Genomic DNA, 27774 nt, shown 5'->3' on the forward strand with positions numbered 1-27774 from the left:
TTTAACCCGGGGAGTGAAGTGTCAGGGATGCAGCCAGAGGGTAAACCGGTGCCGGGTTTCGGCGAGCGATGAACGGCATGCCAAGGAGGGCGGACGCTGGGGAGCCCCGTAAGATGCCTGAGCTGAAGGAGCGCTTTGAGAGGCTGCCTCCCGCCTCCGCCCGGCCCGGAACCCGCCTGGGAACCGCGGCCCCCCGCACCTGCCGGCCGAGCGCCCCCGCCACCTGACTCGCTGTTTGTAAACTCAACTCGCCCGGCCACGCCCCTTCCTCCCTCTCTCCCGCCCCTTTGGGGTCAATATCTGCATAACCCCGCCTCCCCCTGCTGTGACTGGCTGCTCGTGGCGTCACTCCTCCGTGTGGGCGGGACTCCCGAGGGGCGAAGGGGGTTGCCGCTCCGGGGACATGATTAGCATAGTCCCGCCTCCCGGCGCGGCCCTCGGGCCGGGCGCTGATTGGGCAGGCGGCGTCTGACGCTCTGGCGCCGGGCGCTGCGAGTGGCGGGCGCGGGCTGTCAGTCTGCCTGGCGGCCGGCCGCACTTCCGCCTCGGTGTCAGCGGGTCGCGGGCCTGCGGGGCGGGGGCGGGGTGGGCGGCGAGGCTCGGCCGGCACCGGAGGGACCGCGGTCCAGGTGAGCGGCCCGGGACCCGGCCCCGCGTCGGCGGGGGGCGGCGGGCGGGGGGCGGCGGGGCCGGGCGGGGCCGGGCGTGGGGGAGGGGAGCCGGGCCCCGGGCGCAGCGCCCGCCCGCCGGCCCGGCCCCCGAGCCCCTCCGCTCCCTCGGCCCGACCCCCGCCCGCCCGCCCGCGGCCCGCGGCCCCCGGGAAACTCGGGAGGAAAGTTGGCGGCGGCGGCGGCGGCGGGGGCGGGGGGCGGCGGCGGGGGTGGGGGCGCGCGTCGCCGGGCAACTGCGGCGCCGGAAGCCGGGCGGGCGGGAGGCCGGGGCGCTGCGGGGCGGGGGCGGGGGGCGGGGGCGGGCCGCGCGGACGACCACCTGTGCGAGGGCCCGCGCCGCGTCCCTCCGTCCCTCCGTCCGTGTGTCCGCCGCGCCGCCGCAGCTCGGCAGCCGCGCGCGCTCCTGGCCCGCTGCGCTGTCCCCGACCTAGACGCGAGGGGCGGGGGGCGGGGGGGGGAGCGCCGGCCCGGTGCCCCGGGGCCCTGCTCACGGCCGCGATCCGGGACCCCGAATGTCCGTCCGGGACCTGCTGGCGGCCGAGCCAGCAGCTGCAGCTTAGCCCCTTTCCGGGACCGCTGGGCGCATCTGGAGACCTGGCCTCGTTCAGTTCAGGGGGTCCCGGGGCGGCTGGGCCATGTGCCCTGTCTGCCCGCCGCCTGCGGCCTGAGCCCTGGGCCTGACCCCTGCAGCCTGACCCCTGGAACTGACCCCCGTGACCCGAGCCCCGCGGCCTGACCCCCGCGGCCTGAGCCCTGGGCCTGACCCCTGCAGCCTGACCCCTGCTGCCTGAGCCTTGTGGCCTGAGCCCTGGGCCTGACCCCTGGGCCTGAGCCCTGCAGCCTGACCCCTGGAACTGACCCCCGTGACCTGAGCCCCACGGCCTGACCCCTGTGGCCTGAGCCCTGGGCCTGACCCCTGCAGCCTGGCCCCTGCTGCCTGAGCCCTGTGGCCTGAGCCCTGGGCCTGACCCCCACGGCCTGAGCCCTGGGCCTGACCCCTGTGGCCTGACCCCTGCGGCCTGACCCTTGCTGCCTGAGCCCTGGGCCTGACCCCTGCGGCCTGAGTCCTGCAGCCTGACCCCCGCGGCCTGAGCCCTGGGCCTGACCCCTGCGGCCTGACCCCTGGGCCTGACCCCTGCGGCCTGACCCTTGCTGCCTGAGCCCTGCGGCCTGAGCCCTGGGCCTGACCCCTGCGGCTTGAGTCCTGCAGCCTGACCCCTGTGGCCTGAGCCCTGGGCCTGACCCCTGCAGCCTGAGTCCTGCAGCCTGACCCCTGGGCTTGACCCCTGCGGCCTGACCCCTGTGGCCTGAGCCCCGCGGCCTGAGCCCTGGGCCCGACCCCTGCAGCCTGACCCCTGCGGCCTGAGCCCTGCAGCCTGACCCCTGCTGCCTGAGCCCTGTGACCTGAGCCCTGGGCCTGACCCCTGCTGCCTGAGCCCTGTGACCTGAGCCCTAGGCCTGACCCCTGCAACCTGAGCCCCGCAGCCTGACCCCTGTGGCCTGGCCTCTGTGGCTGCGTGGGGATGGTGGGAGGACATAGCCCTGGGCGGCAGGGGGGACCCAGGTCCTCGTGGCTAATGTTGGGCAGCAGGGTGGGAGGCCCTTCCTGACTTTTGTCCCCTGGCCAGAGTTCCATGCGGCTGTGACTTGTGTCATTTACCTGCAGGGCTGATGAGCAGATAACCCCGTGTCGGGCGGCCCCACCCCCGCCCCTGCACACAGTAGGCGCTCCAGATGGTTCCTTCCGTTCCTCTTGTTGCAGACAGGAACCTTCTGGGCTGTACTTCCTCCTTGTCCAGCACGGAGCCTGGCACGCTGTTGTCACTGAGAACATGACAGTGCACGGATGACTGAGTCTCCTTGGTAGAATTTGCTTTTCTTGTTTGCATCACGTATGCTCCTGTTAATAACAGCTCTTAACTCAGGTGGTGATAATATGTAACACTTGTTTTCCCAGGACTGCTGTGAGCACACTGCATTGACTTCACTCATGTGGCGCCGACATCCTCAGGGTTCATGAGGAAGCAGAGATTAGGTGACTTACCCTCTGTCACACAGTAGTAGGTGAGGGAGCAGGGATTTGAACCCAAGCAGGCTGGGCTTCAGAGTTTACACTCTTAAATACCCTCCATATTGCCTCTTTAAACCAAAATTATTATTGACCGTCTCCTCTTCACGTCTTCTTTTGGAATATTCTAATTGCGTTGTGTTACTCTGTGTCGGAATTGTATTTCTTGCAGCATATCTATCTGATGTTCATTTTTTGTGAGCCCAAGCGTTTATAAAAACAATTTTATTTTTTCTAAAATGAAGGAATTCTCCATCTGGCTTATCCCAGATTTTGCAGAAATAGTCTCCGTGCCGCCCTGCTCCTTGGTCAGCAGCGAGCCGGCTGAGGCTCACTGTGCGGAAGGCCGAGGTGGAGGAACAGGGTGATGACAGACACACACAAGTACGAGGCCGTGGCCGCGAGCTCAGCTCCGAGCAGACTTCTGCGGTTGGGGGGTCACACTGCTGTGCCGTGTGACACTGATGAGCTGTACTATTGTCATGTCTTGCAGGTACCCCTTGTCTTTCACCCTTGTGCCCCTTAGCCGTGCCCTCTGCCCTCCAGGAAATGCTGGCCACCGAGTCTTGGACATGTACTTAAAGCTTGCTCAACTCTTAGGATTTTATTACACCCAGCCGATCACAAATGTGACATTTGGTTTCTCGGTGAGAAAGTTTTTGAAACCACGACAGCCCCACGTGCTCCTGGTCAGCGCTGTGCTTTGCGCTGCGGGCGGGCACTGGGCTGAGTGTCTGGCACACATTGTCGAGCGTGTAGCTTAATTCTGAGCTTGGAGCACTGGTTTGTAGCTTATTGAGACTGAGAAGGAGTTAGCGTTCGAACACGGCTGATGAATAAAAACTACTTACGTCCTCAGAGTTAGTATCTTAAGTGCTAGTTTGACGCTGTAAGTGCAGGTTCCACGTACAGTGGTTGATCCGTGTCTGCTGTAAGTCTTGCTCTTTCCAAGTGTTTGGTGTTGCAGCGCATGGCACTCGGGTTGGGGTCAAGCCCTGACGCAGAAACACGGTGTGGGGTGCGGCCCATCCCCGCAGCTCTGCAACGGGAGCGTGTGACGGGAGCCACCTAGACATGCCTGAGAACTCTATGGCGTTTCTTCCTTTTCTTTCCAAACCCAGAAAACTACTTGAGTTCCTCTGGCAGAATTTCAAATCCCCGTTCGTTGAACTGGATCTTCAGGTTATACAAATACTGTAATCTTTGTGTTGAGCTAAATGGTGGAAGTAAGCCCGTACGGAGCACTGTCTTGGGGCACCTGGCCGGCTCAGTCGCTAGAGCGTGTGATTCGTGGGGTGATGAGTTCCAAGCCCCACGTTAGGTGGAGATTACTCTAACAAAAAAAATCTCAACAAAAAATAGAAAGGATTGTCTTGAAGAAGCAGGTGTTGGGAGACCCTGGCCTGCCGTGTGTCTTTGTGTCAAGGCAGTGCCTGCAAGGATTGTTTTGAGACAGACTCTGGGGTCAGTCCTGGCGGAGCTGGCCTGACCGAGTGGTAGGGGAGCAGGGGCCGTGTGCCTGGTGCTCTTCTGGGCAGCATCCCACCAAGCCTGATGCTCTGTTCCAGGAACCCCAGGTCCCTGGGTGCCCGGGGTTTCGGGTTGTCCCCAGGGCTGAGGGCTGTCAGCAGTGGGAACCATCTGGGTGGACAGGCCTGTCTGACTGCCCATTTCATACCTTTACGAGGGGTTCAGAGGTGCTGAGTAAGGCTTGTTCCAGGCTTGTGCCGGGGTTCTTGGGAGAGAGCATTGTGTACACGAGAATGGTCTGTAGGGAAGTGGTACTGAATCCAGATTCTAGAAAAAAACTATGGCAGCCACAGGGCAGGGACGGCTGTGTGCTTTACTGAACAAATGAAGACTGATCAGAGGCTGCTCATGAGAAAAGATGAGCCATGATCTGACACCTTGAGCCACCCGTGTGGCTGGAAAGTGCTACTGATGAAAACCAGAGGGACTATGTGAGTTCACGTCCAAACTGGACAGCTGTGGAGTGGAAAGAAGCACCAGGCAGATTGATGGTGGAGGCAGATGTAGTGAGGGCCCGCGGTCACTCTGCGGATGCTGGGGAGGGAGAGGATTGGGGCCATCTCGTCCCTGACCCTGTATGAGTTAGGTACCGAGCACTTGTAGTCCAGGAGTCGTTGGCCGGAGGTGGAGCAGGGCAGGTCACAGGAGGGACAGAGGCAGGTGGGGTCCCTGTGGTGCCAGCTCCCTGAGCGGTGCCGTGGGCTCTGTCTCTGCGGTGCCTGTGCTATGGGGTGAATGCTGATGCCTGTTGGGTTAGAAGGCTCCTGGGTTAACATCGAAGGGTTTTGAAACCTAGCTTCTCATCAGAAAAACCTAGGTAATTTTGTAAGAAATGTAGGTTCAAGGCCCAGCCCCAGATCTAGTGGATCTGGGCTTCCGGGATGTGTGCAGCTTGCTCCTGTTATTCTGGTGCTCCTGGGGTGCTCACTGGTACTTGGGGCCCACGGTGGGGTCCTAGCTCAGTTTCGGATCAAGGGCCTTTTTGAAAACTTAGTGGAGAGTCCAAGTCACCTTCCTGAAGGGGAAAAAAAAAAAAAAAGAACACAAATGGAATTTTGCCATTTGTTTCTTTTTATTTATTTCTTATATTTGGGGTACTGGTTAGAAATTCATCCCTGAGACTCCTGTCCCCGGCACTGGTGCTCAGGAAGTACAACTGGGAGTGCCTGGGATGGCTCTGATATTAGGAGGATAGACTCAGCACAGTGAAACCAGCCAGCGGCTGATTGAGTTGTACCTGGAGGTGACAGGGAAGGACACCGGATGGGAAAGGGCAGCAGGCATGGCAAACTGGACTGTGAGCATGGTTCCGGGCTCCCGTCACTGCTTCTGCGCTGCACCCAGCATGTCCTGGCCATCCCACTGCCACCCGCTGGTCCAGGGTGTTTGGCTCTGTTGGTCGGAGACGGCCTGCCGTCGGGGTGCTGCCCAGGGATGCTCAGGGCCCCGCACCGCACACCCGCTGGCGTGGTGGCTGCTCGCCGGTTTCCGTGAGCAGGGCCGTAGGCCGTGGCCAGAGCTCCCTGTCCAGATCATCGTCACGCCTTTGCTCGGCTGCGAGTTGGGCCTCTTTTTTCTGTGTCACAGGATGATGAGGTGATTAAAACAAACGTGTGTGTGAAAGGGCTTGCCGTCCTCCTGTGCACGCTGGGAGGCCCTCCGTGCTGGATTCGGAGCCCCCAGTCCTCGACGTGCAGGATGGGTCCTGGCGCTCGCCATTGAACCCTAGGCTGGTGGAGCCGGAGGCAGTTTGTCGGCGGGGGGGGGGGGGGGGGGGGGGGGGTGCCCCGCTCCCTCGGGCTGAGCCGGCCGCCCAGGCCCCAGCAGGAGGTGCGGCTCCCGCGCTGCTGGCCGCCCAGCCCGCTCCTGGGTCTGCCCTCTGCCTGCCCCCAAGGCCCCCCGGTTGGCATGGGGAGCAGTAAGTAAGCCGCGACTAACACGAACATTCGTTTACATAGTGCGATAGGTTCGTTTACCTTCCTGAAGCCTAGAAGCGCTGTGCGTGGACGCCTCACCCCGGAAACCGGCTCGGCTGGCCTGGGGTGCGGCCGTGCCGTCCTGCGGGGCTGCTCCCTGGCGTGCTGGAAGGCAGAGCTCAAATCTGCCCAAATCCGCCCGCCGTGCGGGGCTGGGAGTTCGCGCAGGGTCAGGCAGCTGATGTCTGTGATGATTGCACACCCGGGGAGGCACACAGGGCCGCGCAGCTCCCTGTACCCCGAGACGGCACCTGGATGCACCTGGATGGAGCCCCGTCTCACCCAGGTCTCCGGGAGCCGGGGCCAGAGGGTCAGCGCCCGCTCCTGCCCGTCTTCGCTGAGCCCCGGGCGTGAGAGGCGCCCCGTGGGTGCGAGGCAGACAGCCACGCGGAGCCCACCGTGTGGAGGAGGCCGTGTGCGCACGGCAGGTTGTGCACCTGGCTCCACCGCAGGCTCGGAGGGCTGCGGGAGTGGGCAGGCCTGGTCTTTCCCCAGCGGGTGGCAGCAGCACGTTTCAGTGAGGGCGAGGGGAGCAGTCCAAGGTGCTTGGGAATCAGAATAAGCAGCAGGCTGGCCCGGTGTCCTTACTGTGGCACATCTGACAGGTGGGCCTTGGGAAGGCTGCTGCGCTGGGGCCAGCCCGTGGCTCCCGCCCCTCCCTGCTCTGCTGGCCGCCTCCCTTCCACAGGACTCCCTCCCTGTGGCAGGACCACTGGAGAGCTTTCTAGGGCTGCGGCGCTCAGCGTGAAAAGTGACCTATGGTCCCATGAGACCCTGGAGCGCTGGGTCCAGGATGGATGCTTAAGTGGAAGGAATTCAGTTCATTTAGCATTGCATAAAAGTAAGCACTCCCTTGGGTACCTCAGCTACATTTCAGGTGCTCAGAGTCACCTGCAGCCAGTGGCTCCTGCGCCAGACCGAGCAGACGCGTCATCCCCAGCCCGGCTGGAGCTTCTGCTGCCGGGCTCTGGAGCCAGTGCAGGTTGAGTCCTTGTTTCCGTTAACTTGTGTTTTACGAAAGAAAGACACTGGGAACTGTGGCGTGGTGGGTGTCAGTAGGGCGACAGTGTCTAAGCATCTAGGTGACAGGTGGGTCTAGAATACTAACACATGAGTGACCACCAGGGCCGTGGGGCCAGGGAGCACTGTCTGCCCACAGTAGTGGTGTTGGGGGGGGCGAGGTCTCGGGAGACACGGGGACAGGTGGCCCCTGGCCCTTCTCTGCTGCCTGGTGGAGAGAGGCGGCGGGCTGGGGCCACCGCAGGGCCGGCCTTCCCCTTGGGATGTTAGCATCCTCCAGCGGCCTTGGCTTCACTCGTCCTGAACTTCTCCATCTCTGTCCTTCTGTTCTTTAGTTCCCACCCATGGCTAACTGTGGCCCATCGTGTTTTGAGCTCTGGCTCACACTCGGAAGTGGCTGTGTTTCCTGTTCTGGGTGGGCCACGGTGGTAACGTTTCCGCGTGGCTGGAGCACCTTTCCAGGGCTCTGACGGCCACGCTGCTCCCGGGAGGGAGGAGAGGCCCCGTGGGGATGCCGTGGGGACTCTGATCTGCTCCATCACTAGCCACCTGAGGTTAGCGTGTTCCCCGCACGGACGACGCGCAGGGGTGTCCAGAAATGTTTGGCCGTGACCTTAAGGGGCGCGGGGCACCAAGAGCCTCCGATGCGCTGTGCTCCGGATGGCGCGGCCCGTTTCCGCGGGGCGCCAGCCCGGCGTCCCTGGGCTGCTTTCCTTGGGCCTCTGGGGTCTCCCTGGCGCCCCCTTTGGGAAGGCCTCTCCTGTGACCGCCCTGTGGGGGGGCTCTGGGGCGGCCGCTGGCGTCCTCTCCCCGCCCGGGGTTCCGCGCCCCGCTCCCCGCACCCCGGCCCAGCTCACTGCCCGATGTCGTGGCCTCACGGCGTTTCCGTGGCGTTTCCGTGCCAGTGAGCCAGGGACTTTCTGCTCCGTGACTTTGAACAGTTGGGAGGAGACACAGCCTCCGAAACTGGAGTGTGAGATGAGGTTTTGGGGTCCCTTCTTAGAATCCCATCGTTGGTAATAACGGGACCTTTTCCCTTTCAGCGTAACGCCGTCTGAGCGCAGCGCCTGGTGTGTTTGAGCTCCTTGCGTTGTCCCGTATTTCTCGTCTGTACCGCCTGATTCTGTATTTTTTCCAATTGTTAAAGTTCTGGGGGGATCTCTGGTGGCCCAGGGCGTGATCCTGGAGACCCGGGATCGAGTCCCGCATCAGGCTCCCTCCTGGTGCCTGCCTCTTCCTCTGCCTGTGTGTCTGCCTCTCTCTCTCTCTCTTTCTCTCTCATGAATGAACACAATCTTAAAAAAAAAAGTTGTGGTAAAATATACCTGACTTAAAATTACCATCTTAACCATTTTTTTTTAAGATTGTATTTATTCATTCATGAGAGACACAGAGAGAGGCAGAGACACAGGCAGAGGCAGAAGCAGGCTCCATGCAGGGAGCCCGATGCGGGACTCGATCCCAGGACCCCGGGGTCACGCCTTGAGCCGAAGGCAGACGCTCAGCTGCTGAGCCACCCAGGGATCCCATCTTAACCATTTTTTAAAAAATTTTTTATTTATTTATGATAGTCACACACACAGAGAGAGAGAGAGAGGGGCAGAGACACAGGCAGAGGGAGAAGCAGGCTCCATGCACCGGAAGCCTGACGTAGGATTCGATCCCGGGTCTCCAGGATCGCGCCCTGGGCCAAAGGCAGGCGCTAAACCGCTGCGCCACCCAGGGATCCCATCTTAACCATTTTTTAAAAGCACTATTTTATTTTATTTTATTTTATTTTTTTTTTTTTAAGATTTTTTTTATTTATTTATTCATGATAGTCACAGAGAGAGAGAGAGGCAAAGACACAGGCAGAGGGAGAAGCAGGCTCCATGCACCGGGAGCCCGACGTGGGATTCGATCCGGAGTCTCCAGGATCGCGCCCTGGGCCAAAGGCAGGCGCCAAACCGCTGCGCCACCCAGGGATCCCGCACTATTTTATTTTTAAGTAGGTTCTATCCACATCGTGGGGCTCAAACTCACAACTCTGAGCGCCAGAGTCACACGCTCTACCGACTGAGCTGGCCGGGCACTCCCCACCTTAGCCACGTCTAAGTGTGGGTTTCATTCGTATGAAATCATTTATAACATGTGCACCCGTCATCACCATCCATCTCTGGCACTGTTTTCATCTTGTAAAATTGAAACTCTGTCCCCAGTAAACAGTAACCCCTCCCCCAGCCCCTGGCAGCCACCCTCGTGCTGTCTATGAATTTGAACTCACGTAAGTGGAATCAGATTGTTTTTGTCCTTTCGTGGCTGGCATATTCCACTGAGCACAGTGCCCTCGAGGTTCGTTCTTGTGGTAGCAGGTGTCAGGTTTTCCCTCCTTTCCAAGGCTGAATAATAGTCCATTGTTCGTGTAGATCACATTTTGTTTGTCCGTTGGTCCCCCAGCAGTTGCTGGGTTGCTTCCGTGTTTCAGCTATTGTGACTCATTCTGCTGTGAACATGGGTGTGCAAATAGGACCTTGAGGACCTTGCTCTCCATTCTTTTGGGCATATACCCAAGGGGGAATTGCTGGGTCATATGGTAATTCTGTTTTTATTTCTTGAGGAACTGCCGTCCTTTCCTTACTCCTGATCTTAGAGGAAGAGCTTTCAGTTTTTCACCGTTGACTATATTTGCTGTGTTGTGGTAAGGTCCTTCTGTTGCTCGTTTGTTAGTGTTTTTATCATGAAAGAGGATTGAATTTTGTCAAGTGAATTTTGTGTAGCAGTTGAGATGATCGTGTGTTTTCCCGTCATTCTGTTGATGTGCATTTTATACCCATTTTCATATGTTGGCCCATCCTTGCATTCCAGGAAGAAATCCCACTTGGTGATGGTGTCTGGTCCTTTCAGTGTGTTCCTCTCATCAGTGTTTCGTTGAGGACCTTGGCCTCTATCCTTAGGGGATGTTGGAGAGCAGCTTTCTCTTCCTGTGGGGTCTTTATGTGGCCTTGCCTCAGGATCATGCTGAAGCTTGTAGAATGAGTTTGGAAATGTTCCCTCCTCTTCAGTTTTTTGGGAAAGTTTGAGAATTGGTGTTAGTTTTTCCTCAAGTGTTCAGTAGAATTCACCAGTGAAGCCATCAGGCCCAGGGCTTTTCTTCGCTGAGAGATATTTGATCACTGATTCAATCTCCTTGCTAGTCAGAAGTTTTCTGTTTCTCTGTGAGTTGGTCTTGGTGGGTCTTGTGTTTCTGGAAGGCTGCCTGTTTAATCGACGGTATCCGGTTCGTTGGCGTGCCATCGCTCACGGCATCTCATACATTCCTGTGTGTTTACGTAGCGTCGGTAGTAACGTCCAATTGTAGCTGAGTATTCTCTCCTTTCTTCTTAGTCTACGTGGCTGTGGGTGACCAACTTTGTTGATCTTATCAGAGAACCAAGTTTTGGTTTCATTGATTTTCTCTGTTTTTCTATTCTTATTCCCTTCTTTCTGCTAATCTTGGTATTTGTTCTTTTTGTTAGGTTGTAGAGTCAGGTTGTTGAATTGAGATTTTTCTCATTTTTTGATATTGATGTTGGTTCATCAAATTCTCCTCAGCACTGCTTTCGTGGCATCTCCTAAATTTGCGTAAGTTATCTTTTCATTTTCATTTGCTCTTGAGTATTTTCAAATTTCCCTTGTGATTTCTTCTTTGATCCCTTGCTTAAGGGCCCACCATTTAATTTCCACAGTTTTGTGAATATTCCAGTTTTCCTTCTGATTCCTAACTCATCGCTTTGTGGGCAAAGGAGATGCCTTGTGCGAGGTCCATTTTGTAAAATCTATTGAGATGTAATTTGTGGCCTAACATCCGCTCTCTGCTGGACACTGCGCGTGTGTGCTTGAGAACGTGTGTCTGCTGATGCTGTTGGGTGGTACGTTCTATGTGTCATAGATCTGCTTGCTCTGTGGTGTAAAGTTCTCTGTTTCCTCATTTACCTTCTGTCTGGTTGATGCTTGCCAATGCACTTTTGAATTATTAAATAGAATTTATATTATTTTGAACAATTTAAATTCAGAATTGATATTTAACTGCAAAAGTAGTGTTAGAGTTTTCATATTACCAGTGTCCTTTTCTTTCTTGTGAAGATCACACCTAGGTTGCCTTGTCTGTTTTTTATAGAGAAGTTCTCCTCTTTCGTAAATTGACTGTGAAGACTAACCTCTGGGTCCCTTAGGCAGCCACTTATTCCTATGTGAGTAGATCTGTTTTTCTAATAAAATCATGCAGATGGATTTGAAAGACTTGAATGGTATTTGTACAAGTGGTGGTGGGACATTTTGCATTTGGAGCCAGGGTTCTGGATGTACGCACGGCAGTCAGAGTGTACATCTTAACGAGAGCTGGATGGGGCTCTTCTCAAGGGAGCGGGAAACTGGAAGGAATGGTGGGGTGTCCTGGGCTGGTGGCCACCTGAAGAGGCTGGGAGTGAGGATTCAGGGCAGCCCGTGGCGGGAGGTCCCTACGTGAAGGGATCAAGACCTCTGCCTCCGCCTGTTCCCTCTGGGAGGCCAGGTCGGCCCCGTGGTATCGCGTTCAGGCCCAAAGTCAGTGCAGAAGGAGGCCAGCTAAGATGTACAGGACAGGCTTAGTTTCCTGGGTTTTCTCTGCAGTTAAAAGAGGGGATAGTTGATCGGAAAGAGCTAATTAAAAAAAAAAAAAAAGTCCTTTCCTGAAACACTGTCTTCGTGGATGTCTTCTGAATGCACAATAAAATCTGCGTGAAGGAGGGCATACGCAGGAAGTACTAAGTGCTGCCTTCTCGTTGATGCTGTTTCTTGAACAGTTGACTTTCCGTACGTCCCTGTACCTTGGTAGGGGGCTGAGTTACCAAGCCTGAGTGTCCCTCAGTTCCGTAGCCTTCTTGCTGGGTAGGGGCGCTTTATGCACACGGCCCTTCACTCCCCTCTGCAGGGTGTTTTGGCAGGATTTGGGGGTAGGAGACCCGTGTCCAGGGCCCCAGGCTGCTCAGACGACCAAATGCTGCAGGGCCCGGGATGGTGGGGGTTCGGAGGGGTCGGGGAGCTCTAATGTGAGGAGGTCAGGTGGGCAGGCAGGTCTGTGAAGGACCCCGGGCTGGAACGCTTGCAGAAGCCTGCCCCGCAGAGGCCTCCCAGAGCCCCACAGGCCTGACCCAGTGGCAGGCAGCGGATGCTAGTGGAGGGCATGAGGGAGATCTCTGTGTGGTGCTGATGGCCTGTGGCAGTGGGGAGTTCCACGGCCCAGGCAAAATGAAGAGAACAGCTCTTCCAGGAATTCCCTCGAGACTGTTGGAATTAATTACTGAACTTGTGAAATGGGAGCCAGCCTGCGGGGTGCTGTGCAAATTTATCGTTGAGCTTGTGGATGTTCCTGTGGGGTTGGTGGGCGAGGCCTTCCCGGCAGGGCCCGCTCCTTGGGGTGGCCCGGCGCTCAGCCCGGCCTTCAGCGTTGTCCAGCCTGACGTCTTAGACCCTCATTTTAAAGATTTCCATCCATTTTGATTGATTTACTTTTAACCTTAGGACTTCTGTTATGGGTGAGGAAGCATGTAAAAAGGGAAACATCATGGCTCTTAACGTCCCTCTTATCACGGGAGATTTTCCATGTGGGGGAAGGCAGGCGGCAGAGCATGAGGCCCCCGTGCGCCCGCCCTGGCTCGGGCCAGCTCCCCCACCCGCTCCTTCCGTGTCACTTGGAGGAAGAGCCCCGATGTACCGTGTCCCGTCCACACGGACCACAGCTGCAGCTCTGCAGTTAAGGCCTCTTGGGGAGAGCGCAGTCAGAACACCTGTGCCTTTTTTAAGACACATTTGACTTGAGGTTTAATTGACATGCAGTGGAGTCCCCGGATTTGAACTGTACAGTGCATTTTGACCTATGCATCCACCCGCGACACGGTCCCCTCCGTGAGGATCGCGGGCCGCGCCTGGGTCCTGTGCCCGTCTGCCCCTCCTGTGGCTGGACGTGTGGCTGGCGGGCCGCGCACCCGGGGGGCCCCCTCCTGGCGCCCTCTCCAGCCTTTGTGATTTGCTGCCGAAGAAGCTGGAAGTCCTGCAGCCTTCCCCAGGGGAAGGATCCTGCCGTCCCTGTCATTGGAGCGGAGTGCGGCGTGTTTCTGTGTTGTCTGCGCGGCTCGAGTTTGGGGCATGACGGCGGAGGGGGGCACGCGGCGCCGCTGGCAGTGGGCAGCCACACGACGCGGTCCCTTGTCCGTGTCACGCGGCAGCGCCACGCACACACCTTCCCGCCTCGTCCCGCGGCTCCCCTGTCATTAGGCCAGACGGCGGCAGCACCGAGAGCCCGAGAGCCCGTGCAGGAAAGACGGGATGGAGGCCTGGCGGCCCCCGCTTGGCAGCTGGCTTCAGAAGTGCGTGCTGGTGTCCCCCGGGTGACCCGTCACCTCCCTCCCAGTCTGTGTGAGCTCGGGGCCTTGCTGTGTCCCGTGCATCAAGGTCTCTTGCTGCACGTTGGTGCTCCGACGACATCCCTGGTTGCAGCGGGAGCCTCTGTGGGCTCATCCTGAGCCCTGTGACGCGGCCCCCTGGCTTCCTGCGGCCCTCCAGGGATCCCCGTTCTGGATTCAGCCGCTTCTAAGTCTCCAGGGACCCTGGTTCCTTTAAGTGGCTTCCAGAGGGACAGAGCAAGTCGCTACATGTCATAGGTAGGACAGGTCATGTCGGAGAGGAGCTAGAGTAGGTAGCAACGTCTCTAGTGTGCGCAGGCAACGAGTCCTGGACTGGTGAGTGAGGCTCGGTACGGGTGTTTCCAGAAGCTGCCTGGTGCCTGGTTCTGCATGATGGGAAAGAAAGGGATCTCAGAGAGCCTTTCAGGGCAGAAGAATGGAGTAGCTTCATGCCAGTTTGTTTTACAGCATAGGGCCAGAGATGAGCCGCCTTGGAGGTGTCCCCCAGCTCTGTGTCGCCACTACAAGGGCAGAGGGCACGTCCCTCCCTCGGGACCGTCTCTGCCTTTGCTGCCATCAGAACTGCGAGGAAGGCTCTGGGCCCCACGTCTGTGCTACTCACACAGACGTAAACTCAGCTTATTTTTATTAAAGTCGAACCTTTTGGGACAAAGGAAACTGCGATGGAAACTTGGTTTAAAGTTGTTGTGACACAAGTACTCGAACAACATTGTGCACTTGCTTGTGACTGTCTGTCGGAGCTTCCATGAGGTTGGCAGCCACCGTCAGCAGGAGGCTCTTGGGTGTGTTTGAGCCCCGGACCCGTGAGCACCTCACCACAACTGACCTGCTTTTCCACCTGTCCCCCAACTTCCCCCACATCAATAATTTCCTTGTTTTCTTTTTTTTTTTTTTTTAAAGAGAGCGAGTGAGCGTGTGTAGAGGTGGGAGGGGCAGAGAGATAGATAATCTTTTTTTTTTTTTTAAGATTTCATTTATTTGTTCATGAGAGACAGACACAGAGAGAGAGGCAGAGACACAGGCAGAGGGAGAAGCAGGCTCCATGGGGGAGCTCGACGTGGGACTCGATCCCGGGACCCCAGGATCAGGCCCTGGGCTGAAGGTGGTGCTAAACCGCTGAGCCACCCTGGCTGCCCGAGAGAGAGGGAATCTTAAATGGCTTCCACACCCAGCACAGAGCCCAGCTTGGGACTTGATCTCACGACCCTGAGATCATGACCTGAGCTGAAATCAAGAGTCTGATGCTTAATGGGGACCTGCATTGTTTTCTTTTTAAAAATCTGTTACTATTTTTAAAAATGGGAGTATAGTTGACATAATGTTCCATTAATCTCAGGTATACAGCAGGTGATGCTGAGCTCACCAGTGTAGCTGCCACCTGTCACCACACCCCGCTCTCACGGCGCCATCGATGACGTCCCCATGCTGTGCCTCTGATTGTGACCATTCATTCTACAGCTGGGCGCTTGGGCCTCCCCTCCCCCTCCCCACTGGCAACAGTCTGTTCTCTGTATTTGCAAGTCTGTCTCTGCCTTTTGTTTCTTTGTTTATTCATTTGTTTTTATATTCCACAAGTAAGTGAAATCATATGGTATTTATCTTTCCCTGACTTATTTCACTTAGCTTAATACCCTCTAGGTTTATTCATGTTGCAAATGGCAAGATTTCATCCTTTTTATGGCTGAGTAATATTCCATCACAGACCCCACAACATCTTGGTCCTTGGACAGTTGCTTCCATATCTTGGCTACTGTAAATGTTGCTGCAGTGAACATAGGGTGCATTTATCTCTGAGAATTAGTGTTTTTGTTTTCTTTGGGTAAATACCCAGCTGTGGGATTACTGGATCAAGTGCTAATTCTACGCTTAGTTTTTGAGAAACCTCTGTACTATTTTCCACAGTGACTGCACTGGTTTGCATTCCCACCAACAGTGCACGAGGCTTCCTTTTTCTCCACATCCTCACCAACACCTGTTTCTTGTGTTCTTGATTCTAGTGTTTATCATTTTCTTATACAACTGTAGATAATGATTCTTTCAAAGATTTTACTTGTCAGGGAGAGAGAGAGAGAGAGCATGAGCAGGAGGAGCGGCAGGCAGAGGGAGAAACAGACTCCCCACTGAGTAAGGAGCCCAATGTGTGGGGCTTGATCCTAGGACCCCGCGGGGTCATGACCTGCGTCAAGAGCAGATGCCTAACTGGCTGAACCACCCAGGCGCCCTTAGATAGTGATTTTTAAAAATAACTTCAATTATTGATTACTTGTTAATCTATTTTTCTTTGATGGATATTTGTATTATGAATGTTTCTCATATATTTTGAAATCATGCATTTGTCAGATCATTTTATTTCTTTGCTTAAAATTGTGATTGAGATTGATGTCAAGAATGGTGAATGCGTATTTTTAAAGTGTTTCTAAACCATGAAACTGGGCAGCCCGGGTGGCTCAGCGGTTTAGTACCACCTTCAGCCCAGGGCGTGACCCTGGAGACCCGGGATCGAGTCCCACGTCGGGCTCCCTGCATGGAGCCTGCTTCTCTCTCTGCCTCTCTCCCTGTGTCTCTCATGAATAAATAAATAAAATTAAAAAAAATAAACCATAAAACTTTTGAAAGCTAAGTATGTGGAAATGCTTTTCCCCTTAGAGCTCCAGTGCCTGTTGGATTTTTGCCAAAATGTAAGTTGACAGCATACAATTCCTTACACATCGATGTAGGTCCAGTACGATGACGCCATAGAAGAGCCGAGACTGGGTGGCGAGGGAGCCCGGCTACCGAAGGATGAACGGCGAGGAGGAATTCTTTGATGCCGTCACAGGTGAGCAGGGCAGGAACTGACTCAGAGGCCGTGGTGCGGGCGCGAGACCTCAGGCCGGGTCCCAGACTTGGCCTGGGGGGTGTGAGAAGGCCTGGGAAGGCGAGCAGGTGGAGGTGGGACCCAGTCCCATCACTGACACTCAGCAGAAGCCTGCGGGGGAGGCTGTGGGCCACGGGCGGTAACGAGAAAGGACAAGAGTTGCCCTGGAGCGTAGACACTTTTATTTGGATCCCCAAGTGAGGTGGTCAGTTTTCTTATGTTATTTGTACTTCCTGATCCAAGCCTTGCTGTCTTAACGTTGGGACTAGATCTGGTTTGGCACCACGTGGAGTACAAACCCGAAGTAGAGGGGGTCTGTGCCGACAAAGCTGCTCCCGCTGGTACGGAGTGCAGCGGGCCTCCCTTCTCCCGGGACCGTTTGCAGGACCGGCACGCAGCCTGTGGTCCGGCCTCCTGCAGATGACAGGGGAGCCCAATGGGAAATAGTGCGTGGAGGGCCTGTGTGCGTGGGGGCGGGCAGGCCGGGGCGGGCAGGCTGGGCGGCCTTGCCATGGCCTCTTCCCCCGGCGCTAGAAGAAGCCACTGGCACCTGAGCGAGCAAGTGAGTGGTGACCGTGTTGTCCTGAAGGCTCCTCGAGTTCAAGACGCCCCTCACAGTCAACACTTGTGATGTCGTCGTCGTCTGCCAAGGATTGTTGGTGGAAAGGGACTTCAGGAGCCCCTCGAGTCCAGCTCCCCCGTCCTTAGGTAGAGGAATACAGTAGCAACTTTGAACTATTTCTCTGGGCCACGGGTTTAGTGGCAGATTTTCAGGTCAGAGGGGCTCCTTCTGCCAGCAATTGCTGTGGCTGTCCCCTCTGGGCCAGAGTGTCTGTCCCCCGGAGCCCTGGCAGAGCTTGGGGCCTCGGTCACTCACGGGCCATGCTCCTCCTTCCAGACCAGGGGTCGCGGGCCCGGTGACTGGCAGCCCGAGACTGTTGATGTCTCTGAAGCTCAAGAAGCAGGAGGCGCTGAGCTCCCTATGGTTTTCAGAGGCTAAACTACTAAGTCCTCTTCCATGATCTCATAGCTGCAGTGCTCCTCGTAGATGTGCTCCTAGGACACTGTCCGCCCAACCTGCTCGCTCCTCAGCAACCACTCGGTTATTCCTGTTGAGTGCAGTGGTCTTCAGGGGCTCGTGCCCTCGGATCACCTGGCCCTTGTGGGACCACTGGGCCTGTAACCAGAGGTGCGCCCCTCCCTTTGGGGCCTCATGGGACGTTTCCTCTTGCCAGGGACCCTGCACCCAGATTCCTGAACATCTGTGAACTTTGCCTGGAGATTTTTCTCTGGGGAGGACTTGAGCTTTGTGCAGCGTGCCGTCTAGAGAACCTCTGTCTCTGCCTCTGCGCATGGCGACACTCTTCTGCGTGTCCCTGAGAGAGAGGTGGAGGGGACAGCTGTCCGGGGACAGCACTTTCTCACCTCAGTCCTTCCATTCCAAACCAAATAACAGCAGAAAAGCACCAAGTCTCCCAGTGCGATGATGCACGTGAGACGGGCGGAGTGCTGACCGCTTCACCGTGTAGAAGTCTGACTTTGTAACTGCGGAAAAAGTAGGAAAGAGAATCGAAGCCTGGCGCTTACTAGATGAATGGTCTGGTAGGCGGTACGTCGTCCAAGAACCGGCACTATTAAAGGGAAAGGTTTAAGGTACATGGAAAACACATACGGGAACAGACTGATCTGGTAAACGTGTGTGACTCGGGCACCTGTGGGCCTCGGTCAGTGAGGCGTCTGCCTTCGGCTCAGGTCAGGATCCTGGGGTCCTGGGATAGAGTCCTGCATTGGGCCCCCTGCTCAGCGGGGAGTCTGCTTCTCGCTCTCCCTCTGCCTGCTGCTCCCCCTGCTTGTGTGCGTGTGCAAGTTCTCTCTCAGTCAAATAAATAAAATCTTTAAAAAAAGTGTGTGTGCCTCCGAGTGATCAGATTACAGGTGATTTCAAGTTTCTCCTGTGCTTATCAGTCTTTTCTGTTTCTTACAACATATGTCGCATATGAAAGCATGTAACCCGTTCACACAGCGCTGTGTTAGTCCGAGAAGAGATGTCAGCATGATCGTCAGCGATGTGTTGCCTTGTTTCCTGGGTGCGTGTTCAGGCAGGACCTCCTAGTGTCGGGGGACCCGAGGGGACAGGGGTATTTGGGGGAAGGTGGTTGGGCGGGTCCAGCAGGAAAGGAGCGAGGGGCACCTGGGGGGGCTCAGTCAGTGAAGCATCTGCCTTCAGCTCAGGTCATGACCCCTGGGTCCTGGGATTGAGCCCCACGCGGGGAGCCTGCTTCTCCCTCTGCCTGCCGCTCCCCCCCTCCCCTGCTTGTGCTCTCGGGCGCGTGTGCTCTCTTCTCTCTCTCTCTCAAATAAGAAGTAAATAAATACATTTAAAAAAAAAGCAAAGTTTAGACTGAGGATTAAGTAGATGTTGCAGTTGGGTGGGTAAGAAGATGAGAGGTGGCAGGCTGTTTTAGGAAATATTGATCCTTTAAGAGGCTCATTCTGGACGTACCTTTCAAAGCCAGCGTGTGGTGAACATCGGTGCTGCATCTTGTGAACCTGTCAGCACGCAGGAGTAGCAGAGAGGGTTCTTTTCGCGTCTTCTCAGGAAAGTGTAGCAGCAGATTTGTTGATGTTTCGGGTCTGACAGCACTTCCCCACCTGGCCTTATGCCCTCGCCTTCGTCTGCGCACTGAGGGGCGGCAGGAACTCGGCTGCCGGTGGGTCTTGTGTCCCCCCTGCAGTGGTCACGGTCATACTGAGTACCGCAGGCCCGGAGCACCTCCCCCCCCCCCCCCCCCCCGGGTGGGCCTGCTGCCTGGCAGCCGCGGCTCGGTGCCCAGCGTGCCTGGGAGCAGGAGGCGTGTGCCGCAGTGAGCTGTGCCAGCCGATGCGAGAGGAGCGGGCCTCCTTTTCCCTGTAGGGGCTGTTCCTTTGGGAGAGGGCTCTCCAGGTGGGACAGGGCCGCGGCCCGGGGCGGGCCAGCCACATCCCACACCGGCCCTCAGGAACCCACTGCCCATGCTTTTGGTCGACGTGGGATGCTTGCTGAGCTCCAGCTGCTCGTTCCACACTCAGGTTCTTGCTCACGAGCATGAGAGTCTGGCAGAGCGTTTGGCACACGTTCCTCTTCCGTAGAAGCTACTGCCGTGGCTTGTGTTCTAGAACTGGAGGCAGAACTTGACTGCGGAGCGTGTGCAGAGACTGAGTTTGCTGCAGCCTCGGCTGGCCTGGCTGCCGTCGGGGCGTCCGCCCCACAGGGAGTGAGGCCTGACCGAAGCAGGGACAGACTGCTCCCTGCCTGCCCCCGGGCCTCGGGTGGGGGCCGGGTCTCAGCGGCTCCTGGGAAGGCCCGGGAGAGCAAGCCTGCCCGTGTCCCTGCCTCCACCTGGGGCTCTTGGGGAGCAGAGCTCGCTGCTGCCAACCGTGTCTGTTAGAAACAATGTGGAGCTCAGGCATGGTCAGAACTCTTGGAGGTGGGCTGTTACAGCTTCCCAGTCCCCGAGGATGACCATTCTGCTTGTTGCGTGCAGGCTTTGATTCTGAGAACTCTTCCGGGGAATTTTCAGAGGCAGATCCGAGAGTTGCTGGAGTGATGCGCGTGGACACCGGTAGAAGTAACGGGATTGGAAAGGTCGGGGAGAGGCCCCCCCGAGAGAATGGGATTCAGAAACACAGGTATGTCGTCCTACATGTGTGTTTTAGAATCTTCCGCTGTATCTGTGGCTGCCCCCCACCGTGCTGCAGGGCGCCCCTTCAGCGCTCCGGAGGCCTGAGTGGGAGGAGCGACCCCACCCGTGGCACCTGATAGGGGACTATAAGGTCACCCTCCTCTTGAGATGAGGACTGGCCCTGCTCCTCTGGCTTCGGCCCCTGTCCCGTTGTCCCTGGTCCCAGCCGACTGAGGCCTCTTTGCAGTCCTTAGGTGGCCTGGGCCTTTCTCACGGCAGAGCTCTGCTGTGGCCACGGCTCTCTCCTCCGTGTCTCTTTAGTTCTGGCTTTTCCCTCCTGACTCACACAAGGCTCACCTCAGTGCCCCGCCCCTCCCCGTGGCACCCCTCAGTTTGCACTTGCCCTGCTGTGGCCGCTCCCAGTGTTCCCAGAACCCAGAGGAGAGGGGGCGGCCAGAGCCAGTGTGGGGTACTGGCAGCCTGCCGTGCGATGCTCGTAAATGTTTTCTTTCCCGTTTCATCCCCAGCGGCCTGCTTCTCCTCCCCTCTCACCCCTGACATAAGCAGTGTGCCCTAAGCCGGCTGCCCCCTAATGGGATATCCCCAGGGACAGGCATGCCCTCCTGCCTGGGCCAGCGCACCTGCTGTCATTGTTCTGCAGCTCAGAGCCATCAGGTGGGGGTGGGGGTGTCTGAGCCAGGAGCCCCTGCTGTGGGTGTAGTTGGACCTTACCCAGAGCCAGAAGCCAGTGGGAAGTGCAGGGCAGGACCCCGGGACCCCGGTGGTACCTTCGAGGGCCCCCCACGCTGTGGCTGCCTGCCGACGGGCTCTGTCTTCAGTGCATGGGCCCAGCGTGCTTCCCCCCCAATCTGGATTCACAGCCCACTTGGACACCCCGTTTCCAGGCAGAGAGAGCATCTCCTCCAGCCCCAGTTTCCCAGGAGGGAGACTGCCGGGTTTCCCCTGGCAGCTGGCAGGAAGAGGGCCTGAAAAGAAACTATACCTCAGGAGAACAAACTCATATTTGAAAAGGGCTTATGGCCCGCTTCTGGAAAGGTGTTAATTCGCTTCCCACTTGTGTCCTCCTGCCCGTGGGTCTGCGGCTGCTCCAGGGGAAGGGGCGCCCCATCCCCCACTCTGTGGAGGGAGAGGAAAGTTGTCTGTGTGGTCACGACCATTTCCTGGGAGACCCTCCAAAGCACCTGTGCAGAAACCTGTCTTCGGGATTTAACAACCCTAGCTGCTGCCAGAGCCCACAAATGCGGTGTTTGCATCTAAAAACTAAAAAAACTGGTCACTGAGCAAAATCATCGACTGAACTCGAATCTTCTGCTGGAGGAATAAATATGTGTTTCTCTGGTCGATTCTTTACAGGACGTCATTGCCCGCCCCGATGTTTACCAGAAGTGATTTCAGTGTGTGGAGTATATTAAAGAAATGCATCGGCTTGGTAAGTTCACATGGACTCACCTTGGGGCTTCAAGCTGAAACTTTTTTTTAAGATTTTATTTATTTATTCATGAGAGATACAGAGAGAAAGGCAGAGGGAGAAGCAGGCTCCCTCTGGGGAGCCCAATGCAGGACTCGATTCACTGACCTGGAATCACGACCTGAGCCAAAGGCAGATGCTTAGCCACTGAGCCACCCGGGCATCCCTGAAACATTTTTATTTCCCATGAATTTGTTGCTCGGCTGGTAGTTGAAGAAGATGTGCTCTGCATATTTATAGCGACATGAAATGAGGGTAATAAAATAGGAAAGGGACAGAGACAGAGGAGAAGAGGAGAGAAAGGCCCAAGTGTTTGCAGACAGCAGGAAAACAATCCCGCAGGCAGACTCTGGATGTAGGGAGCATCACAAGGGTTTAGGTTCGACCTTGGTGTTCTGTGACGGGCTCCTCGCTGGCTGGTTGTGGACAGTCTGCAGGACTGGGGAGCTTCGGTGGGTTCCCTGATGCACGCTGAGGCCAAGCCGTGGGTGCCATGGTGTGCAGGATGTGGTCACCGTCCCCCAGCCCCGTGCCGGGCTGCAGGCAGAGCTGAGGTGCTCTGGGTTTGCAACAGAACAGTTAGTTGGATGATTGGTGTCCTGGAGCCACAGACTTTTATTCTCATGGTATCTTTGCCTGTCTCAACCGGCCGCGGGAATGTGAGCTGTGTCCCCTTGGGAGGGACGAGCGCCCCCATGGGCCGTGGGGCGACTCAGACTCCAGTGAGTGTTGTACCAACAGACATGTGGCCCTGTCCCCGGTGCTCCTCGCATGCGTGCTGCTGCATTTGTTTCTGCCCTCAGCTGTTTATCAGCCTTTTTCCAAGAGGAAACTGCATCTTTTCTCCCGCTTTTTTTTTTTTTTAAAGATTTTTTATTTATTCATAGAGACAGAGAGACAGAGGGAGAGAGGGGCAGAGACACAGGCAGAGGGAGAATCAGGCTCCATACAGGAAGCCCGATGTGGGACTCAATCCCAGGTCTCCAGGATCACACCCCGGGCTGCAGGCGGTGCTAAACTGCTGCGCCACCGGGGCTGCCCACCGCTTTTTATTTTGAAATAATTTTGGACTTCTACAAGATTGCAGAGGCACATTGAGCTGCGTTTGCCCTTCATGCAGCTGCCTGTGGTGGTGACCTCTCACATAGTAGCCAGAGCCCAGTGAGTGACACAAGGGGATTCCTGTTGGAGCGTCACTGGTCACCTCACGGGGGACTTGCTTTCATACTTTCTCCCCTGCTGCCCTGCTGGAGGGCGGTGTTTAGACATCACGACCCTATGCTGGATGTGCTCGCCACTCCTGGGGTGTCACTGCCCCAGGCCTCTCGCAGACACAGCTGGGAAACCTGAGTATGTGTTATGACCCTGCTTGCACACCTACATATTTTTGTACCTACTTATCTTTTATTTCTTTCTTATGATTTGGTTTTTTGAAAAGATTTTTAAGTAATCTCTACAGCCAATGTGGGACTCGAACTCACAACCTTGAGATCAAAAGTTGCAGGCTCCTTTGACTAAGCCAGCCAGGTGCCCTGCATGTCTCTTCTGTTTTAAAATGGCAAAAAAAAAAAAAAAAAAAAAAAAACAACTCAAAACAAAACATAAAAGATAAAATAAAATGGCACATTTGGGATTCTTTTCTCTTAGCAGTGTTCTCGCCTACGTTTTTCACTGTGTGAGTGGGTCAGGTCTGGACAGCTGTGTCTGTCCGAGGTTGGGTGATAAACTTGACTAGCTCCTTGATCTCGAAGCTTGTTCAAGATCCCTTGTCATAAAGGGACACCGTTACCTTGCATTCTTCAAGGAATCAACCTTGGATGGATTCAAATAGAAGCTGAACAAAACGTGGGTCGTGGGCGGCATGTTCCCAGGGCTGCACCTGCTCAGCATCTATGGGCTTTGCCTCTGAAGTGGTGATACTGCCCTCTTTGTACTGCTTTGGCCACTGAGCAGTGGCGACACAGTGGCCCATGTGGGCTATCTGAAGCACGCCCAGCAGCAAGCAGAGCTGCGTAATCCCCTGGCTCACCGCAGCAGCCAGGGCTCATCACACCCCAGCCACACCTCATTGCTTCCCACACCCCTAGTATTTTTTTTTTAAGATTTTATTTATTTATTCATAGGCACAGAGAGACACAGGCAGAGACACAGGCAGAGGGAGAAGCAGGCTCCATGCAGGGAGCCCGATGTGGGACTTGATCCCGGGTCTCCAGGATCACACCCCAGGCTGCAGGCAGCGCCAAACCGCTGCGCCACTGGGGCTGCCCCACTCCCCTAGTATTTTTTTTTTAATAAATTTTTATTTATTTATGATAGTCACACACAGAGAGAGAGGCAGAGACACAGGCAGAGGGAGAAGCAGGCTCCATGCACCGGGAGCCCGACGTGGGACTCGATCCCGGGTCTCCAGGATCGCCCCCTGGGCCAAAGGCAGGCACCAAACCGCTGCGCCACCCAGGGATCCCTCCCCTAGTATTTTGAAGCGAATTCCACTTGTGAATATTTCTTGTATCGCTAAAGGATACAGATTACTGTTTTTTTTTTTTAAGGTTTTATTTATTTATTCATTAGAGACAGGGAGAGAGGCAGAGACACAGGCAGAAAAGCAGGGAGCCCGATGCAGGACTCGATCCTGGGACCCCAGGATCACGCCCTGAGCCAAAGGCCGACGCTCAACTTCCTGAGCCACCCAGGCGTCCCCAGATTACTTTTTAAAAAATTTTTTATTTATTTGAGAGAGAGAGTAGGAGGGAGAGGGAGAGAGAATCTGAAACAGACTCACTGCTGAGCTCAGAGCCTGACATGGAGCTCGATCCCAGGACCCTGAGATCATGAACTGAGCTGAAACCGAGGGTTGGACACTTACCTGACTGAGCCACCCAGGTGCCCCAGATTGTTTTAACACAACCACAGTCCTGATACCGTAATATGTTTATGCCGTCAAATTCAGGGGCACCTGGGTGGCTCAGCGGTTGAGCATCTGCCTTCGGCTCAGGGCGTGATGCCAGGGTCCTGGGACTCGGCTCCCTGTATGGAGCCTGCTTTTCCCTCTGTGTCTCTGCCTCTCTCTTTCTGTCTCTCATAAATGAATGAATAAAATTAAAAAAAAAAAAGAGGAAATATCAAATTCTCCATTGTCTCGAATGCCATTCCCGAGTCTGTGCTGCTCAGGCTGTGTGGACACCTCTCTGTTACTCCTCTCCTGACTTTGAGCCCCGATGCCTAGTGTGTGAGCTGCGCCAGCGGCATCGCTCTTCCTTTATTTCCTGGGACACTTGTGTGCCAAGCACGTGCCCTTCCACTGCTGTGAGTGCGGCTTGCATAAGAAAGTCAGGGTCAGTGGGTGATTCTTTATCACAGTTGTCAAGTGACGGATTTGGTTCAGTAGCCTTACCCAGCATGACCAGTATAACCAGCTAGTTTGTCTTCTATTGTTTTCTAAACTCACAGAGTTGAAGCTCCATGCTGTGTTCTGGTCCCCGAGCTGCTCTGTCTGTGGCTGGTACTGGGGTCTTCAGGTTGGCTGTAACCTTTTACAGAAGATGCTCTGGCTCATTCTGTACCTTTCTTGTTCAGGATCTGGAATCAGCTCCTTGTCCAGGGAGAGAGGACTCAGGACCACAGCTGGGCCCCGGGGAGGCTACAGGTTGCTTTTTTTAGGTCTTTCCCAAAGGAGCTGTTTTGATTTGTGTCAAAGGTGCTTTAGATTTGGGATGGCAGGACTAATGCAATCTCTGTCTCACTGTGTCTGTGCCTCTTTTCTTCCACACCGATAATCCCAGTGTTTAACAACGCTGGAGATGACCGGTTTAGGTGAACACGTAATGAGTGACTCACCTGCTCTGTCCCACACGCAGAACAGTTCTGGAGAACAGGACCAGCTCTGCGGCCAACAGCACGTTTACTGAAATGTGCGAGTGCACTGGCTTTTGTGGTTCATTTCGTCCTTAGGGTGTATCTCAAGTCACTGTGGTCCTTCTATGGGTGGCTACGCCCGAGGGGCTTGTGTGTGTTCATTTGTTTCATCATATTCTTGGTGTTTGGAGGTTGCTTTTCTAAATTAATTTTGTTTCAAAATTGTAAACCCAAAGTCACATCTTTCAGACAAGATTCCAGGGTATATTCCAAGAATTTAGCTTCCTGTCCCTGGCCTCCGTGTGTCCATCCCCTTCCCCTGGAGGGGACCACTTCACAGCTTTCGGGTCCATCTTCCCATGCCTCAGAAAGCTGATTGCGTGTTTAGACAAACTAGAGGCTGTTCTGCCTTTTCCCTGGTGCGATACAGCCATAGCCACGTGGGGCTACTGCTTATGCCATTGGTCACTGCGTTGTGCTGTGTCCTCTGGCTGCCCACACCAGCTGGGGCCCCGTGGGGACGTTTGAGTGACATCTGGTCTCTGGCTGTTTGCCAGAGGATCTGTGGGATGGGCTCCTGGAAATGGGACCACCAGGCCGAAGGGTAGGTGTGCATGTAGTTGTGCTCCTGCGGCCAGGCCCGCTCTGCATGGCTGTACCACTTTGCACCCCTACCAGCAAAGGGGGGCGTCTTCCCCCCAGCCTTGCCCACAAGTGGGTTTGGAGTGTTGCCACGTGAGCAGGTGAGTAGTAGAGCCTCCACATGGTTTACCTTCTTTCTCTGGATGAGTAAGGCCAACATCTTCCCTGCCCTCAGAGCAGAGTGGGCGTGGGGCTTGGGTTCCAGGGGAGAGCCCCTGCGTGACAAGTCTTCTTGCTCCTTCTAGGAGCTTTCCAAGATCACCATGCCCATCGCCTTCAACGAACCTCTGAGTTTCCTCCAGCGGATCACAGAGTACATGGAGCACGTGTACCTCATTCACAGAGCCTCGTGCCAGCCCCAGGCCCTGGAGAGGATGCAGGTGGGTGCTGGGCTCCCCTCAGGGGGCAGCAGACATTGAGCTTGGGTGGGTGTCGGATCGTAGTTCTTGGGAACATGACAGCGTCTGATGAGCACGTCGTGGTAGGGCCCAGGCACCTCGTCAGGGGACGCTTGGGGGAAGGGCCCACACGTCTGGGTGCTGTCCTGCTCAGCCACTCTGAGGTGTTGTGCAGCCTGAGCTCCACGGTGGTGGTGGCGGGTGTGGCGCCCCAGCTCCTCCTGGCTCCTTTGGGGACCAGCACCCTGTGTGCATGCGGGTGCGCCCGCCAGGCCAACCAGCCCTGCCCGGGACCTCAAGGCTGGGCTGGGCTGGGCTGGGTGGTGAAGCCGCACACAGTTCTGCGTGTGTGGCTTTGAGGAAGTGCTTGTGATGAAGGGTATTTCTCCGGAAGTTCTGTAATCTCAAAACATGTGACAAGCGGGAGACTGAGGTTGCCAGGCACGCGTCCCGGCACCGAGAAGCTGCGTGCCTGCGGTGCCCCGGGGGCCCTCGCTCACCGTCGTGTGCGTTCCTCCCAGTGCGTGGCAGCCTTCGCGGTGTCTGCAGTGGCTTCCCAGTGGGAGAGGACTGGCAAGCCCTTCAACCCCCTCCTGGGGGAGACCTACGAGCTGATCAGGTAAGGGCCCCGGGCTGTCGGGCCGCTTGGGCTGGCTGGAGGGCTGGGGACAGGGAGGCCGGGGTTACGGCCGGGGTGCAGCGCGCATCACAGCGCCAGCGGGGGAGGGGGGGTGGCAGTGAGGAAAAGGCAGCCTGTGTCACCGGGGCGTCTTGGTAAATGTCACGGAGGGGCAGCTGGAGCTGCAGGGGCAGTAGGCACAGGGGGCGTGCTGCAGCCTCCCGAGGCCTGGGGGGGGGGGGGGGCGGGCGACTGACATCCCTGCGGGTGGAGTTTGTCTCAGCAGCTCCCCAGCCCGCCCCCCAGCTCTGACCCGGCCCCGCTCACCCCGCCCCCCAGGATCAGTGGTGGTGGTCCTGGCGGGGCCCCGGGGGGAAGGGCTGGGCCAGTTTGGGCGGCTCTTCCCTGGCCCCGCTGCCCGTGCCAGGTGCCCACCCAGACCAACACGAGCACAAGCTAACGGCAGCGTTGTCTTTTTCCGTCGTGGGCTCAGCGGGTGAGGAGCAGCCCTCCGGCCTGGGCCGTGGCTCCTCTGCAGGCTGCTGGGGGACGGCCAGCGTAGTTTGTC

At 56.4% G+C, this 27774-nt stretch overlaps 1 protein-coding gene across 5 annotated transcripts in view; it reads left to right on the forward strand.

The window, feature by feature from the left end:
• Positions 1 to 507: 507 nt before the first annotated feature.
• OSBPL2 (oxysterol binding protein like 2) overlaps positions 508 to 27774 on the forward strand; it is a 42051-nt gene continuing 14784 nt past the window's right edge. The window contains exons 1-7 of one of the 5 annotated variants that reach the window (XM_038572789.1): positions 508 to 629; positions 16402 to 16502; positions 18545 to 18628; positions 20066 to 20210; positions 21578 to 21653; positions 26435 to 26569; positions 27109 to 27206. In XM_038572789.1, coding sequence (XP_038428717.1) covers positions 16466 to 16502; positions 18545 to 18628; positions 20066 to 20210; positions 21578 to 21653; positions 26435 to 26569; positions 27109 to 27206 — 575 coding nt within the window. In that variant the 5' untranslated portion in view covers positions 508 to 629; positions 16402 to 16465. The remainder of the gene's footprint in view (positions 630 to 16401; positions 16503 to 18544; positions 18629 to 20065; positions 20211 to 21577; positions 21654 to 26434; positions 26570 to 27108; positions 27207 to 27774) is intronic. The other 4 variants (XM_038572790.1, XM_038572791.1, XM_038572792.1 and 1 more) reach the window with 4 other exon arrangements.

The sequence above is a fragment of the Canis lupus genome, chromosome 24 (genome assembly GCF_011100685.1).
Source record: "Canis lupus familiaris isolate Mischka breed German Shepherd chromosome 24, alternate assembly UU_Cfam_GSD_1.0, whole genome shotgun sequence".
NCBI classification, from domain to species: domain Eukaryota; kingdom Metazoa; phylum Chordata; class Mammalia; order Carnivora; family Canidae; genus Canis; species Canis lupus.